Raw genomic sequence first — 16,988 nt, 5'->3', positions numbered from 1 at the left:
TCCTGGTCTCCCTGATGATTTTTTAATGCTCTTCTCTGTGTCCTCACCACTTCAAAGTTTTTGGCCAACTACTCAACTGCACATAGTTTTCCAATAACAGAGGTGCCTACTTTGTCTGAAAAAGGATAATACTCTCCATTTTGTTTCTTTTCATGATGCTCAACAATATGTTTTTAATCAAACATATTAAGACCAAAATCCAGGGTGGCTGGGTGGCTCAGTCGGTTAAGCGTCCGACTTCAGCTCAGGTCATGATCTCATAGTTCGCAGGTTCGAGCCCCACGTCAGGCTCTGTGCTGATAGCTCAGAGCCTGCAGCCTGCTTCGGATTCTGTGTCTCCCTCTCTCTCTGCCCCTCCCCTGTTCACACTCTTTGTCTCAAGAATAAATAAACATTAAAAAAAAAAAAAAGAAGACCAAAATCCTTGGGGGGAAAGTTATAATTCCAAGGTCCCTTTTATGGACTTTAAATAACAACTCAGATTTAGTTTAGATTATTTCATATTGTCTTATAAGAGATTCCTATGTTAACCTATTATTAGTAATGGATTTTTATTGATTTTTTCTTCAAATTATAACCAGTGGCTGATATAACTGGTGATGTCAGAGACTCATTATACATCACAGGTCAAAAAGTACTCATTAAAATGGACCATACTTCATCCTATAAATAACTGATATATTAAGCCAGGGCTGTGCTACCCAATACAATTGCCACATGGCTACTAAGCACCTGAAATGCCGCTAGTCTTAACTACGATATACTGTATGTTTTGGAAGTGTTTTGAACTGGTGCCACACCCCAGATTTCCAATACACAGTACAAAAAAATAAAAGTAAAACATTAGTAACTTTTTAATAATTACATGTTGATATATCAGATACTAGGTTATGTAAAATGTATAACTAACATTAATTTTACCTTTTTAAAAACCTTTTTAAGTGTGACAAAAAATTACATGTGGTTTCCACTGTTCTTTTTCTTGGACAGCACTGATCTAGAAACTCACCTCCAGAACGCTACTGATTGATGTCACGTGTTAATAACTGTACAATTTTTATAGTGTATGTTTTAACGTAAACTAATAAAATAGAAATTAAAGAAGTTTTAGCAAGGTACACAGTTAATGCCATGCTAAATGAATTCATTGCATATTGAACACTGTTAACCTGATGCCTCTGGAAAAAGGAACTTGGTTGCTATGGGTCAGAGGTGGGAGAGAGAATTTGTGAATTGTATTTTTAAATTTTTACCTACTTGAAAATAATTTTTCAATTAAAATAAACCCAACAAAATAATTTGAGACATTAACAGAGCCTTAAATCTCATTCCTTTATAAGTGAACAGCAAACATTATTTGGTACAATTATCCCTCCAACTGCCATTCTACAACAGTATACACTGCTTAAGATGCAATTTTTTAAAAACAGAGATGAAAGCTGACCTGAACTGAAGAACGTATTAGGAGTAAAATCCTTAGGAAAAATAGTTACAATCCCAAGGCCCTTTTTATGGAATTTAAGTAACATAAGGAGCCATTAAACTCCCTTCATACCCAAACTCTGCTTTCGCTGTTGCAGTCCACATCTGCTTCTAGTTTGTTCCAGTTTGGGGCAGCTGCACCTTTGTACAAAGACTATTACTAGGGATGGTTGAGAAAAAGCTGAAGCAGTAAGAAATTCTTCCCAAACTATTCACTCATCAGCAAAATGCAACCTGCTAGACCCTATGACTAGCATTCATCCAACAGGACAACTCTAAAAATGTAGCCACAGGATGATTAGGACTCTATTACCTAAGTGCTCAATTCATTTTAGGTGATAGATTTTTTTTTTTATATGATTAATAAACTCAGTCACTTGCTTCTGTTGCTGAAAATACATACCACCACTTGACCCTTTTATACACAAATAGAGCACCACCTGGTGTTTGTTTTCAAGTGGAATGTGCAGTTTTTAAACTTCAGTGCCTGCTGTCCTGAGCTTGTGGCCCCTCAGTCCCCTTCAACCATGGTAATGACCCCTTTATCTGTTTAAATACTGAGCTTTCAAGTTCTATTTCATTTGGGACTAGAGACAGTCTTTTAATACCACTAATTTTGTCCAGTTTTCATAATTTACCATGAGAGAATATTAAACCCAGAGAGATTAAACTGCTCATCCAAGGACACATCATTTAGAGAAGACAAGTTTGATTTAAAATACATTGTTTTTCCACAAAAGACATATTACATATTGCTAACTGCACAAAAATTTAAGGGCTATTTATCTTTCAAAAAATTACACTTAACTACAGTTATGCTTTACTTCTATTTTAAAAATAGCTCCAATTACAAAAATAATACATTGATGCAAGAAGGGAAAGGAAGCACCTAAGTATTATTATGCAATATGAAATGTCACCTCAATGGGTCATCTATGACATTACCACTGACTGGTGACTGGTATGAATCCTTCCTGATTTTTTGCCATGTATCTATATTCATACAAGCACTTTTTAAGGTATTCTTCTTTTCAATAATCAGAAGCATATCTGACATATTGTTCTATTTGGGTTTTAACCCCAAAACATACCGTTATCAGTAAATCAAAAGTTTTTACAACTGTATTTATAGCATGAATGGTTATGTAATCTCTTTATCATCAACGACAATGCTGCAATAAACATCTCTACACATTTACCTCCCCAAATATGTGCTCTTATTTCTATTTTACCTTCACTCTGACCTGCTTGTGTCTGAGCTCCTGTATATGGTGGCTGCTGTGGCTGAACTCCTGGTGGGTGAGCTGCAGAGGAGGAGGAAGCAATGCTGTCAGGTGTTCCTGAACGGTCTTCTGCAGGAGCACTGGGTGGCCCTAAATGGTCATGAAAAGTCAGTTTAGTTTCTAATATGAGAATTCTCCCCAGCAAGCTGAACAAATAAGTTTGGTTAAAAGAGAACAAAAATGAAAGTACTACAGAGTAAGCACAACCACAAATACAGCCTTTTACACTGAATGTATATACTTCATTTTTTCCTCTGCTTCACTCTCTTAAGAATACACAGCAACAAGGGCGCCTGGGTGGCTCCGTCAGTTATGCATCCAACTTTGGCTCAGGTCATGATTTCGCAGTCCGTGAGTTCGAGCCCCACATCAGGCTCCAAGCTGACAGCTAGGAGCTTGGAGCCTGCTTCAGATGCTGTGTCTCCCTCTCTCCCTGCCCTTCCCCTGCTCACACTCTGTCTCTCTCAAAAATAAATAAACATTAAAAAATTAAAAAAAAAAGACATAGCAATGACTGGAAATCCTTCCCTATGATGTGCAGTGTTATATTCCTAAGTCCTAACTTCCCCCCTGCAAAAATCAGAAGCCCTCTCTGCCATACCAATACCCTCCACCTCATGCTACCTAATTTATTTTGTGGATCAATCAAATGTATCACCTAATTCTTCAACGGGTCCCCATTGCCCATAAATCAAGTTCAACCCTCTAGTTTGGTATTCCAGGGTCCAAACATTGTTTCTCACAATTCCTCCTCTCACGTGCCCACTTCAGCTAAAACTAACCTTTTCCCGAGCCCACAATATATCTAATATTTTTTTCTGCCTCCATTTCATTTATCACTGTTGCCTCCAGTCCCAATTTCATGTATCTACATATAATGGTCTTTAAACCCTGGTTACTACTCTATACTTCCAGTAAGACCTCTTCACTCATAAATACTTTTATCCACTTTTAAACTTCTACGGAGTATACTTTTATGATGACCCTTACCAACTTCTACTTTGCATTTCTGAACAGGTCCCATATTCCTCTTAGACTACAAGCTCTTTTCGCCCGAGTCTTTTTTTTTTTTTTTTTTTTAATTTTTTTTAACATTTATTTATTTTTGAGACAGAGAGAGACAGAGCATGAGCAGGGGAGGGTCAGAGAGAGAGGGAGACACAGAATCTGAAACGGGCTCCAGGCTCTGAGCTGTCAGCACAGAGCCCGACGCGGGGCTCAAACTCACGGACCGTGAGATCATAACCTGAGCTGAAGTTGGCCGCTTAACCGACTGAGCCACCCAGGCGCCCCAGGCCAGAGTCCTTTCTGATTCTTTTTGTCTGCCTCACAAAGACTACCTCTCAAATTTTTGGAGCCACTCAAATTCTTCTAAAATAATGAACAAAGAAGTAAATGGACAAAATTCACTAGAGTTCCAGTACTGTGACAGTCAAAAAAGACACTGTGAAGACAACTGTAGATATGTTTATTCCTTTAAGTTCTGTTCAGCAATATACAAGAGTCGTTAAAAGCACAGGTTTTGGAGCCAGACTGCCTAGGTTCAAATGCCAGTGCTGCCACTTAGTAAGCTTTATAACTTTGGGCATGTCACCTCATCTCTTTCTGTGCCTCAGTTTCCTCATCTGTATGAAAGAAATACTAATTTCTACTTCACTTAGGTTACTACAAGGATTAGGAGTTAACAGGAGCTTATAGCAAATATTTGTAAAAATGATTATATGGCGGGGCGCCTGGGTGGCTCAGTCAGTTGAGCGTCTGACTCTGGCTCAGGTCATGATCTCACAGTTCGTGAGTTCGAGCCCCACATCAGGCTCTGTGCTGACAGCTCAGAGCCTGGAGCCTGCTTCAGGTTCTGTGTCTCCCTCTCTCTCTGGCCCTCCCCCGCTCATGCTCTGTCTCTGTCTCTCAAAAATGAATAAACATTAAAAAAAAAATTAAAAAAAAAATGATTATATGGCAAGAGCTTATGAAAGTGATAACCATTTAGAAAGTTCCACACAGGGACTTGCTATTACAATCTGTCTAATTTCCCTGAGGGCAAACCTCTATCCTGTGCACTGATATATCCCAGAACTTAGCTCTGTAGTTGGCAATTGGTAGTCCAGGTATTGATGAGAACCTAAACTAGGTTTAGGATAACAAAGTGGCAATGCAGGAGAAACTAATGATTACCAGAGTAAAATGGACAATCTGCTCATTTTATTGATATTTACATACATGTAAATACATACACATACACTCTCTCCTACAAAAAACACTCTATTATCTAAAAAAAAAGTGTATTATTTTGACTCCTCTTTTCTCTCTTGTATGTAACCTATTAGTTAATGCTACCCATCTTATCTCTATAATATTTTATCCCTCCTTCCATGTTCACATTCACTATTGCAGTCAAGCTTTTCACAATAGCACACCCAAATAACTACAACGTACCCCCCCTGGTATTTTCTATGTGCACAGCTTTTCTTACTTTAACACACAAAGGTATCAGAAAAATGGCCTTCAAATAATGTGAATCATATTAATCATGTTATTCTAGGGTGTGGCATATACTCTAATCAAAATGTTAAGCCTGACTTCCTATTTACTCCTCCATTTGCCATTTCTTCAAGTCGTAAATAGTAAGAAACCATAACAGTAACTCAAATTTCATTTGCTTTAAAAAGTGATTTTCAGATATATCTCTTGTGCAATGTCTTCTTTTGCCAAGAACATGCATCATATACAAGTATTTGTCTCTCCAGAATTTCACACAATTCTCTTTAGTGAATAATCCCATAAAAGTCTCAAAGAAAAAAAAAATACACTGAATGCTACATTTCCAGTTACTGATAATGGCAATGAAAATGGTCAGGTGAACACTCCCAGAGTTAAAAACTAAAAACCTGTAAAATAGCAGAAAGCAACTATCTGAAATCACTAGGAGTCAATCAAATGTCAGCAGAAACCAGAAAAGTTTACCCCCCAGTGAATTACAGTGGATGAGAATGACAGGCCCTGACCTCTGCAGCCTCAACAGCAGAAAGCCATAGTATGAACTTGATGGCTGGCCAACTACCTGGAAATTTGAGGGAAAATATCCCTGCAGTAAAAAAGCCACTGAAGAAGTGAGACCTAAAAAGTCAGTATAAGCTCTGCCCCCAAATCTCAGCTAGCCATGGAGTTACGAGGAAGAGACATAAGAGGGCTCAGAAGAAAAAAAAGCAGCACCAAGAGTTGAAAGGACTGAACAGAGATATTAGCTGCTATATTTCACGGGAAAAAAGAATGAGTAGTTTGAATACATACAAGTTTACTCCTTGCCAGAGTAGCAGTAACAAAAAAAAAAATCTCAAGTCACTACAATGTATTAATCATAATGTACAGTTTTCAATAAAAAAATCATCAGATATGCAAAGAAACAGGAAAATGTGGCCCATACTCAGGGAAAAAAGACAGGCTAAAGAAACTGGACTCCAAATAGGACCAGATGTTGAATGAAGCAGACAAACATTAAGCAGCTATTATAAATATTTTCAAAGAATTAAAAATGCATCAATAAGTTAAAGGGAAATACAGTCTTAATGAAATGCAAAGGTAAGGAATCCCAAAAGAAAAAAATAAACTATAAAAAGAATCAAATAAAAATTCTAAGGCTGTATGTGTAATTGGAATCTGAAGAGGGAAGACAGCAGAAAAAATATTGAAGAAATGACAGTCAAAAAATAAAGAAATCACAGTATAGGTGCTTTTTTAAAAAAGGTTAAAACCATCCATTATGAGCTCTTTCTACACAAGGCAAGTAAACCAAAAATCTATATTTAAATTTCAATTTCTCTAATTAAACATCCAAAGAGAGAAGATGGCATCAAATATAATTTAAATCCTACAACAAAACTGAAATAAGATTATAAAATGGTTCAGATTTTTTTAAAAAATATAAACTTTCTGAATTCCACTTTTGATAAAATTCACCTAAACCAAACAATGATTATTCTTTCAAGGGTAGGATTCTACTGACTGGGAAAGTGCATAAGAAAGCTTTCCTGAGTGCTGGAAATCATCTATGTCTTGAACTTCAAAATTGATGTTTTCTGTAGATGTAGACAAAAGTAAAAATTTACTCAACTGAACCTTTAAGTCAACCTTTATGCACATCACTGTATCTGTTATCCTTCTATTACAGAAGGAAAGAAAGAGAAGAAGGGAGGGAATGAAGGATGTGAGGGAGGAACTAACTTACCTGAAACCTGATCATCTGTTAAGCCAAACGCTGACATGACATTTTTATTGATTTCATCTTGGTTTTTTAAAGGATCAAAAGCTGACATACTCGCTGCCATAACCTGAGTAGATTGTTTTCCAGAAGAATCAGAAGCAGCAGGCTTTTCATCCCTACCATCCACAGTATCTGTGAGAGGAATAAACAAAAACTTGTTTCAATTTTATCTATATTCAGTAAGTCTTAAAAAATACAGAAGAATACATATAGTCTGAAATGTTAAGAGTAAATATCTCTGAATATAGGACCATAGATAATTTTACTTTCCTTTTTATACCTTTATTTTTAAAATCAGAAGAAAGGATCAAAAATTTAAAAAAAACAGCTTTTTCCAAAAAATCTTATCTACCTCTTTCCCTAAGAATTACTAGATGAGAAAAAAAATTATGAGCTCCTTAACAGAGAAAAATATTTTGCCCCCTTTTTTTGGAGCCCCATGACCCATATATACATATGTATATATACACACACGTATACATATGTGTGTGTGTGTGTGTGTATATATATATATATATGTATATATATATATATATATATATATATATATATGTATATAAATATATATGTATCTCCCATCGGATACATACTGGGTACTAATGCATCATTCTGTGAAAGGATAAAGCAGCTTCATTGAAGTTATGATATCAACTTTTATGTTTTATTTCTACTTGTCTATTTGTTCATTATTAATTGCATGGAAATCTCAAGCCAACCAATATATTAAACACATCCTTTTAATTTGCTATGTCTCCCTTAAAATACTTCATAGCAAAACATCATTTTGATTTGCTCAAAGTAACAGGTGGAAATGTATGGGAGGAGAGATGGCATGGTACTGATGAGTTGGTGACTGTTGAGGTTGGAGGTGGTTCATGAGATTCATTAAAGTATTTCTACTTTTGTCTGTTTTTCCATACTTTAATAGAAAAATAAAATTTTAAACATGAGCATAGTAAGTTTAAGTATCTTCTAAGTATTCTAAGGTATTCAATAGGCATTGGTACCACTACCGCATGAAAGAAAAGGGGTTCAAGAACAACCCACATCTTATAAATAGGTACCTGAGCTGCTGACAGCTCAGAGCCTGGAGCCTGCTTCAGATTCTGTGTCTCCCTCTCTGCCCTCCCCAACTCGCTCGCGCTCGCTCTCTCTCTCAAAAATAAACATTAAAGATTTTTTTTAAAAAACTAAGGAAACAAAAAGAATATTGCTAACCATTTATTCAATTATCAATTTTTTTTGTCACCAAACAAGTAACTGAGTATCACTTATTAGACCATTTCTGTGATTAAGACTCCTTTAAAATAAGTCTACAGTTATCCACCTTCCTCACCCATTTTCCTCCTCTAATTCCAAGGCTACACCCCAAGAGGACATCAGACCAAGCTTATAAATTATCCATTCTCACACTACTACAGAGTCCACTACCTGTTCAACTTTCCACTTCCTGCAAACTAAGTCCATTAGGAAACACAATACTGTATGTCCACTAGCCTACTAGTTGCTTTGCCAGGTGCTACAGCTAAGGCAACAGGTCAATCCAGTATCCAGGGTAGCCTACACATCACGTTCCTCACAGAGGAAAGAAAGTGTCCAAGAACCACTGTGGAGGTAGACCACTGAAGAACATAGATAGCCACACGTTTCTGGGTGAGGGTAAGCCACACTGTTCTAAAGACTACTGACAGCTGACTGGCAGCACTGTTTGTGGACTAGACTTTCAGTTTCTGATGTAGGGGTTTTTTTGGCTTATTTATGCTATTTCCTTGAAAAGACTATTAAGTCAGGATATGTTCTGAGAGCTTAGAAGGCAAGTAAGTGGTCAAGAGGTAAGTGATCTTATTATTAAGTACAGGAGAGGAAACAATAAATTACAAAAATAAATTTTTACGATAAAATAATTATAATAAACAATTACAATAAGATAAAATTTTAAACATGAGCATGGTAAGTTTAAGTATCTTCTAAGTATACCAACGTATTCAACAGGCACTGGTACCACTACAACCATCCGTAAAAAATAAAGCACAGGATGTATTATTAAACTCATTAGATAACTCAGATAGGACACCATGACAAGATGGGAGGCCACACAAAGGAACAATATGTGATACAATTTCTAAGATTCAGAGAACCAGTTTCAACATCTTTTCCATGAACACAGGTATGAAGTTAATAATAAACATATGAATATATGAAAATAAAGAATAAAGAGTAGTAAATTTAGTGGCAAGAAACATGTGAGAACTGAAAGGTTGTTTCACCAAATCTAAAAGCTTATAATTCTATTCTATCCCCTAGAGGAGAACATAGGCTACTATAGGTAATTTCTTCACAGTACTGGCTATACTTGTTGAATTTTGATCTAAGTTTCATAATATTCTACAGATGCTTAAATCCCCTAAAGTTATATGCAAATGTTTTTGTGTCAGCATCTATGAATTCTTCTGAGAAAATCGTCAAAAGTTTTCTTCAGATTCTTGACCTAAAAATGGAGCTCATGTTTGGGGAGATAGGGTTCAGAAAAGACCATTTGCATTGACTTGAAATATAGTAAGATTCATCACATAAAGGCCAGGAAGATCTTACTATATTTCAGCACATCTCCCATATGTTCTGAAATACAGAGAGAGAACTAGAAATTACTAATCACCAGATATTTATTGAGAATCTACCACTAATACAATTCCATACAGCGAAAGAGAGGAAGAGAAATTATACAAAAAGACAGCTTTATTTACACTATAACTACTGAATTAAAAGAAAGCAAAACTCCAAAATCTAAATGGAACAGAAAAATACAATCTCTTAGAATCTAATGGCTGCAAAGGATTATACAATGCCACTTTCACACAAAAACATCTTTTATTAAGGCCCTTATACACAGTCATCCAGACTCTATAACAAATTACTCTATCATAATATAGACGGTTTTAAGCATGTAATTTGTATGCAAACACAAAAATCGTAAAAAAACAAAACAAAACGTAAGTTTGCTTTTTAAGTTCAACATCTAAGAATATTAAAAGCTGAGGAAAGCAGTTTTTTAAAATCTACTTTCAAGCCATAATACATAAATTTCAGTCTACATTTTTAAATATATTTGGCCCCAAAATGTATGTCAGTTCCAAATCTGTCAATAAATACTACTTCATCTTAATATAAACAGTACATGTCATCTGTAAAATGGAAAAAATAAGTTTTTCTTTGCATGTTTACTAAAAATTGTGTTTAAGATAAACTTTACACCTCTTGAATGTAGTAATCTTATTTTTTATTTGAAACTACTTCATATACCACGTAAAACTCATGAAATGACTGCAATTCCTCGGGTGCGTTGTTACAATGAAAAGGGTTCAAAAGAGTCAAAGGGATCTGAAAACTGACCTATTCATACACCCAGGGGTTTAAGACTAGTTGCAAAGAATCAACCAGAGAGTACTTTAAAAATGGGATTCCCAGGTCCTACTCTCTAGTAGGTCTACAACGAGATCCAGGAATTGGTAAAATACCTCTCCTGGTAATCCTAAAGAACAGCAGGTTTGAATACTAGCAGAGAGGCAGGAATAAGAAAGGGTAACAATGAAGGTGCCAACTTAAAACACAAAAAAAAACAAAAAAAAACCAAAAAAAAGGTATGAGCACATAGTATAACACTAAGCAAAAAAAGTTCAAAAACAAATACCACATGATTTCACTCATGTGGAATTTAAGAAACAAACGAGCAAAGGGAAAAAAGAGAGAGAGAGACAAAAACAAGAAACAGACTCTTAACTATAGAGGACAAACCAATGGTTACCAGAGGAGAGTTGGGTGGGGGGAGGATGGATAAAATAGGTGATGGGAATTAAGGATGTCATGATGAGCACCTGGTGACATATGGAATCACTGAATCACTATATTCTACACCTGAAACTAATATAATGCTGTATACTGAAATTAAAATAATAAATTTTATAAATATATAAGAATAATAAAGCAGAATAAAATGGATTCACAGTCTACCATTTTCAGGAATATTGGTGGAAGGTCCTGGTTCTCCAGGTGGTTCCAAGCTATCCAACAAACGATTCACTTTATTTCGCAGTTCTATCAGCTCTCGACGGAGATACTTCACTTGACTTGATTCTAGGGGTCTTGGTTGGCCATTAACTGGAATAAAAGCATTAATTTGCTCAAAATTAGGCAACATTCTTTAAAAATCAACACAACGATAGCAATAAGGAAAGATAAATGGATTTTTTGAAAAAGTGAAAATCAAACAAGACACCTAATGATGACATTTAAATGAAAACTCTTTTTAAGGAAAGGATTCTTTATTACTAAAAATTTGCTTTTTGGAAAAAAAAAATATTCATCAGTCTTTGTGGATGCCACATCTATGGACTATGATCATATTAGCTTAAAAAAAGTTTTATTAGGAAAAAAATATAGTAAACTAAAACTTTAATATATTTTTAAGAGAAATGATGTACCTTCAAAAGCTCATTTTTACCACACACTGTTCTTTTTTAAGTCATTTATTTTTGAGACAGAGAAAGAGTGCATGAGCAAGTGCCAGCGTGGGAGGAGCAGAGAGGAAGGGAGAGAGAGAATCCCAAGTAGGCTCTGCACTGTCAGCACAGGGCCTGACTCGGGGCTTGAACTCAAAAACCGTGAGATCATGACTTGAGCTGAAATCAAGAATCAGATGCTTAACCGACTAAGCCATGCAGGCCCCCACCCCACACTATTTTATATTCTTAAAGTAATACAATCAATACATTATTCTAAATATATATGTTAAAAGGTGCAACATGACTGACAGTTCTATTATCCCTCTTGCCTACTTCTTGATCTAAAAAAAGAAAAAATAGCCACCTAAAATAACTGACCTAAAAAGTAACCTATTAAAAAAAATGCAGAATTCATGAATCCAAATCACCACTGTCCTTCAAAGTGGTTACTTCCAAAAGCAGTATAAAAGCCGCAAAAAGACAAAGATTATTTAATAATCATTGGGTCTTTTTTTAAATGAAGGCAATGTTACCTCATGTAACCATTCTGTCCAAATGACTTCCAACTGACTTAAAAGTAAAGAAAAAATATGAGAAATCCTTCATCCAGCAACAAAGATTGCCACCACTAAAGGTTACTTTAAAAACAAAAACAAAAAAAAAAAAGAAAAGTAACAACAAGGTTCTGAATGCACACTTCAAGACAGGAGTTCAAAAATTAAATTAAAATGCTTTATGCACTGCCAGTACACATATATACAAATTACTAAGGTAACAAATTAAAAAAGGAAATCCATTTAAATAAAGGTGCAGGGATTCTTTGTTAACTGAATTGCAAATATCACACCAGCAATAGAAGTTTTTTGAAGACAACTCACCAATATTTTACATACTGTCCATATATCTACAAGGAAGTTCAATACAATCTCCTACCTACATGAATTAATTACTGACTTTTTAGGGTATTACTAGGTTTTCTTTGATACCTAAAAAGGAGAAAAGCAGCTCCTGACAACCAGGAACTGGCCTAGTCCTGTAAGACAGACCTTAGTGCTGCCAGAAGCTGGCCTGGCACTCACAAGTAAGCTGTGGTGTTCTCTTGCTGAACATGAACAATCTCAAAGAACATCAACCATAGAAAAGATCACTCTGTGACTGTGATAGATGGAAGATGAAAACAGCACCACTGCATAATCATGTGAGAACTCAGACAAAACAAGAACAATAACCAAACCACAAAAATGACCAACATCCCTAGCTAAAATGAGTGATGGCTGCTGTTCCACTAATTGAAGCTTTAGCCACAATTCCTCCCACCTTCTGCATAAAATTTAGTTACATACCCAATCACAGGACCATCTCCACCTCCTAACGGCATCCAATCTATAGCAAGTCCCACTTCCTTGAACCTTATCCAAAATCCTCTACCATACACCTAAGCCCTATGAAAAATCCTTTCCAATACTTTTACTGAGACACCCCATTGTTCTTCCACAGTATTCACTCTTCCTCACTGCAATGTATTTGTAGTATGCCCCTTTTCATTCCTACCATTGTTTGTGCCTTTTTTCTTAATTAATCTTACAGAAGTTTGCAAATTTGTTATCTCGTCAGAATTGTTGATCCTATCAATTCCCTGACTTCTAGTCCACTTCTGCTCTTTATTAATTTTTCCTTGTAAGTTATTTGGGCTTACTTTGTCCTTCTTGTATAGAAGGCTACCAAATATCCCCTCAAGTTTTACTTTAGCATACTCTAAAAACTTTGTTATATAGAAGTCATAGCTAATTATTTCTAATTCCCATTATAATTTTTCTTTTTTATGTTAAAGCATATTTTTATCCTCAAAAACCAAAAGATAACACAGACTGCCGCCCATAGTGTATGTTATCTTTTTTGTCCAGTGGTTTCTAAATGAAGCCAGAGAATGTGACCTCCAGGGTATCTCTTCTCTAGAACTTACTGAAATTTGTTGGAAAAACCACTATGTGGTTAATTTTTATATAAATATCCGTATGTGCTCAAAACAATCATACCCCTTCTTAATTGCTAGATGCATAAGACCAAGCCTGTATTTGATCTGTTCAAATTTTCTCTATCCCTACTAATTCTGAGCCTGCATGATTTACCAGTTTCCCAGAGAAGAGTAATACAAGCTCTCCCATGATTGTGAATTTATTTTTCCTTAGGGAAAATCTATGGCTATGACGTATAAGTGTTCAGAATTATTATATACTCCCAGTGAATTATGCTTTTTATCACTATGAAGTGACTATTACTAGGGAATTTTTTAGTCCATTCTGTTAGTATTCCTAACTAGGTTTGAGTTTGTCTAGTATAATATTAGCCCTTTACTTTCAAACTTTGCATCATAATATTTCAGTATGTCTCTTATAATAAGCATGTAATTAGATCTGGTTTAACTCCAATAAGAGTCTTTTAACATGTACATTTAGTCCATTTGTGTGCACTGTAGTTAGTATTTTATACTATATATTTATCAAGCTTTCTCTCTGCTTCTTTTCCTCATCGTCTAGTGAACCAAGTAGGTACTCTGTTTCCTTCTTTACCCTTAGTCGGTTAAGCGTCCAACTTTAGCTCAGGTCATGATCTCAGTACGTGAGGTTGAGCCCTGGGTTGGGCTCTATGCTGACAGCTCAGAGCCTGGAGCCCGCTTCAGATTCTGTGTCTCCCCCTCTCTCTGTCTCTTCCCTGCTCGCACTCTGTCTCTCTCAAAAAAATGAATAAATGTTAAAAAAAATTAATATTTTAATTCCTGGACACCTGGGTGGCTCAGCTGGTTAAGCATCCGACCTTGGCTCAGGTTATGATCCCACGGTTCTTGGGTTCAAGGCTTGTGTCCAGCTCTGCACTGACCACATGGAGCCTGCTTCAGATTTTCTCACCCTCTCTCTCTCTGCCTGTCCCTGACTCACACTTTCTCTCTCAAAATAAAGAAATAAACTTTAAAAAAATGTAATTCCTATCATCCTTTCCTGTCTTACATATAATTAATGATCAGGACTTTTGTCCCATCTTTTTATATTTCTAAAACTATTGTTGTTGTTGTTTTTTATTATCAGTGCTCATTTAAATTTACATGTTGACAAGTTTATTTGCTCACAATTTCTTGCAGGTTTCACCATTCTTCTGGACTCAATTTCCTTTTTGCTAAAGAACTCTTTTATTCTTTTAACAGGGCCCATGAGTGGTAAATCCTCAGTCTTTTTATTTTTGATGTTTTTTTCTCCCTTTATTCCTTAAGTGTAGCACACTATAGAAAGCTACTTTTCCAGATTTTTTTTCTGAACAGTTGGAAGATGCTATTCTACTGTCTCTGGCTTCCATTATTACTATGAAGAAGTCTACCAAAAGTCTAATTGCTTGCTAGATGATCAGTCTTATTCTTTCAGGCTACTTTAAGATTATCTTTTTGCCTTACATATTTTCCAGTTTTGTGACAATATGTCCAGGAGAGTTTTGTTTTTACTTACCCTGCTCAGGACTACTTTTCCTCCTGAATCCGAATTTATATCTTTTATATAATTCTGAAAATTTCTTTAGCCACTACCTCCTCAAATATTTCCACTCCCCCATTATATCTCCTTCTTTAAAGTCTTAATGGAAATAGGCTGGACTTTCTTATTCTTAAATTCTATCTTATATTCTTCATCTCTGTTTTGGTGCTTTATTCCGTAATTTCTTTAGACTACCTTCTAGTTCAATAATTCTCTCTTCCACTGTGACTAATCTATTTTACCTCTCCTCTTTGTATTTAATTTGAATGATTATACTTTTCATTTCCAAAAGTTATCTTGATTTGTTTTTAAAATCTGTTTATCCTTTTTTCATAGTGCCTTGTTCTTACATTCTTATTTCTTTTACATCTAATAATTTTTAGTATTATTTTATAGATGACCACTTCTATTAACTGCAAGTTCTTGGAAGTCTAACTGCACTATTAGTTGTGGCCATTGTTTCTGGCCTACATGGATTGTTTCACATGTCTTACAGTTCAAAACTCTAAGTTCATCAACAGGATTTTGTCTAGAAGCAGCCCATGACCTGGATTGAGAACTTACTCTAAGAGATTTCTGCCTTTACTTCTTACCATTTTTTATAGTAGTATCTGTGCTTGTGAGTTCCCCATCTTTGAAGACAGTTTAAATTTAAATCCAACCCACCTAGCAACCATGGTTAGAAATCCTCAAGGGAGCCTTTACAAACCCAACAGCTTCAGGTTATGAGAGTTTCCTGTATCAATTCCTTGATTTTTCCTGTACCAACAGAGAGGTATTTTTCTTTTACAATATTCTTTTTTAGGGGTGCCTGGATGGCTCAGTCAGTTAAGCATTCAACTCTTGATTCCAGCTCACGTCATGATCACAGGGTTCATGAGTTCAAACCCCATGTCAGGCTCTGTGCTGATAGTGCAGAGCCTGCTTGGGATTCTCTCTCTCCCTCTCTCTCCCTCCCCCTCCCCCCACCACGTGTGCATGCATGCTCTCTCAAAATAAGTAAAACTTAAAAAAAAAAATTCTTTTTTAGAACACCCCACTGAGGGTCTAGGACCCAAGGCCTCTACTATGTAGACACCAAATGACTAGTCTTTAGACTATGCAGAATAAAACCTTGACCATTAACACCAAAAGCACACCAAGTCTCACCCTTTGGTACTACTGGTCCCAGTTTTTAATTTCATCTGTCTTTTGGTCTCTGGACATTTCTCTTACTCTCCTGAGCAACTTCAAGTATATATTTCAAAAAACACATTTATCATAGTTAATCTAAAACGTCCTCAGTGTCTCTGGAAGGAAGATTTTCAGTTTATTGAACCTTCCTGCTAGCTGGCTGCTAGTGGTTAAGTATTTTAGATTCAATACTGTGCAGTGATACCTTTTATTTAAAAATTTCTTAAACAGCTTTTGTTATTAGCATTTTAAAATCTAATTAACATTCACCCTTCCTACATGGAGATGAAATAGATACAAATTAAACCAACTGGCCCACATCAGGTTTCATGAACCAAAAGGTTCAGTGTCACGTAACCTATTAAAAAATGCTAAACAAAACATCTAGAAAAAAGGCCCAGATTTTATTTTTCACATAAGCATGCTACCACTTAAACTCTGTAATCATTTCTATCTTATCTTTTAAGAGTTCTACCTCACAAATCTGTTACTGTCTACAAGAATACAAAATCTAGAAGATTAAAATTAGTCTTGTATTTGCTTATTTTTTTTTTAATCAAAACTACTTCTAATTTAATCTTTACTCCTTAAAAAATAATGTCTACAGTCTTAGGCCTATATGTTAAGCTCTGAGAATAAGTAAAAACATGTTACATTTATGGAAAATAATTCTATATTCTCAGAGTACTAAGAACTTAATATAATGAATAAATTTAATAAATTTAAAACTTAATAAAGGTAGTTTCAATACTGCAATTACTTTCAATCCTGG

General features: G+C 35.4%; 1 protein-coding gene across 3 annotated transcripts in view; it reads right to left on the bottom strand.

Annotated features, from left to right (window-relative positions):
- TFG (trafficking from ER to golgi regulator) overlaps positions 1-16,988 on the bottom strand; it is a 33,919-nt gene that overhangs the window by 6,867 nt on the left and 10,064 nt on the right. For 2 of the 3 annotated variants that reach the window (XM_042998594.1, XM_042998595.1), the window contains exons 4-6: positions 11,035-11,181; positions 6,991-7,158; positions 2,715-2,855 (exon numbers count right to left, since the gene is read on the bottom strand). In XM_042998594.1, the coding sequence (XP_042854528.1) occupies positions 2,715-2,855; positions 6,991-7,158; positions 11,035-11,181 (456 nt within the window). The remainder of the gene's footprint in view (positions 1-2,714; positions 2,856-6,990; positions 7,159-11,034; positions 11,182-16,988) is intronic. The other variant, XM_042998596.1, reaches the window with a different exon arrangement.

This window comes from Panthera tigris, chromosome C2, assembly GCF_018350195.1.
Source record: "Panthera tigris isolate Pti1 chromosome C2, P.tigris_Pti1_mat1.1, whole genome shotgun sequence".
Lineage (NCBI taxonomy): Eukaryota > Metazoa > Chordata > Mammalia > Carnivora > Felidae > Panthera > Panthera tigris.
The sequence above is the reverse complement of the archived record's forward strand: the minus strand, read 5'-3'. Positions and strand labels throughout refer to the sequence as shown.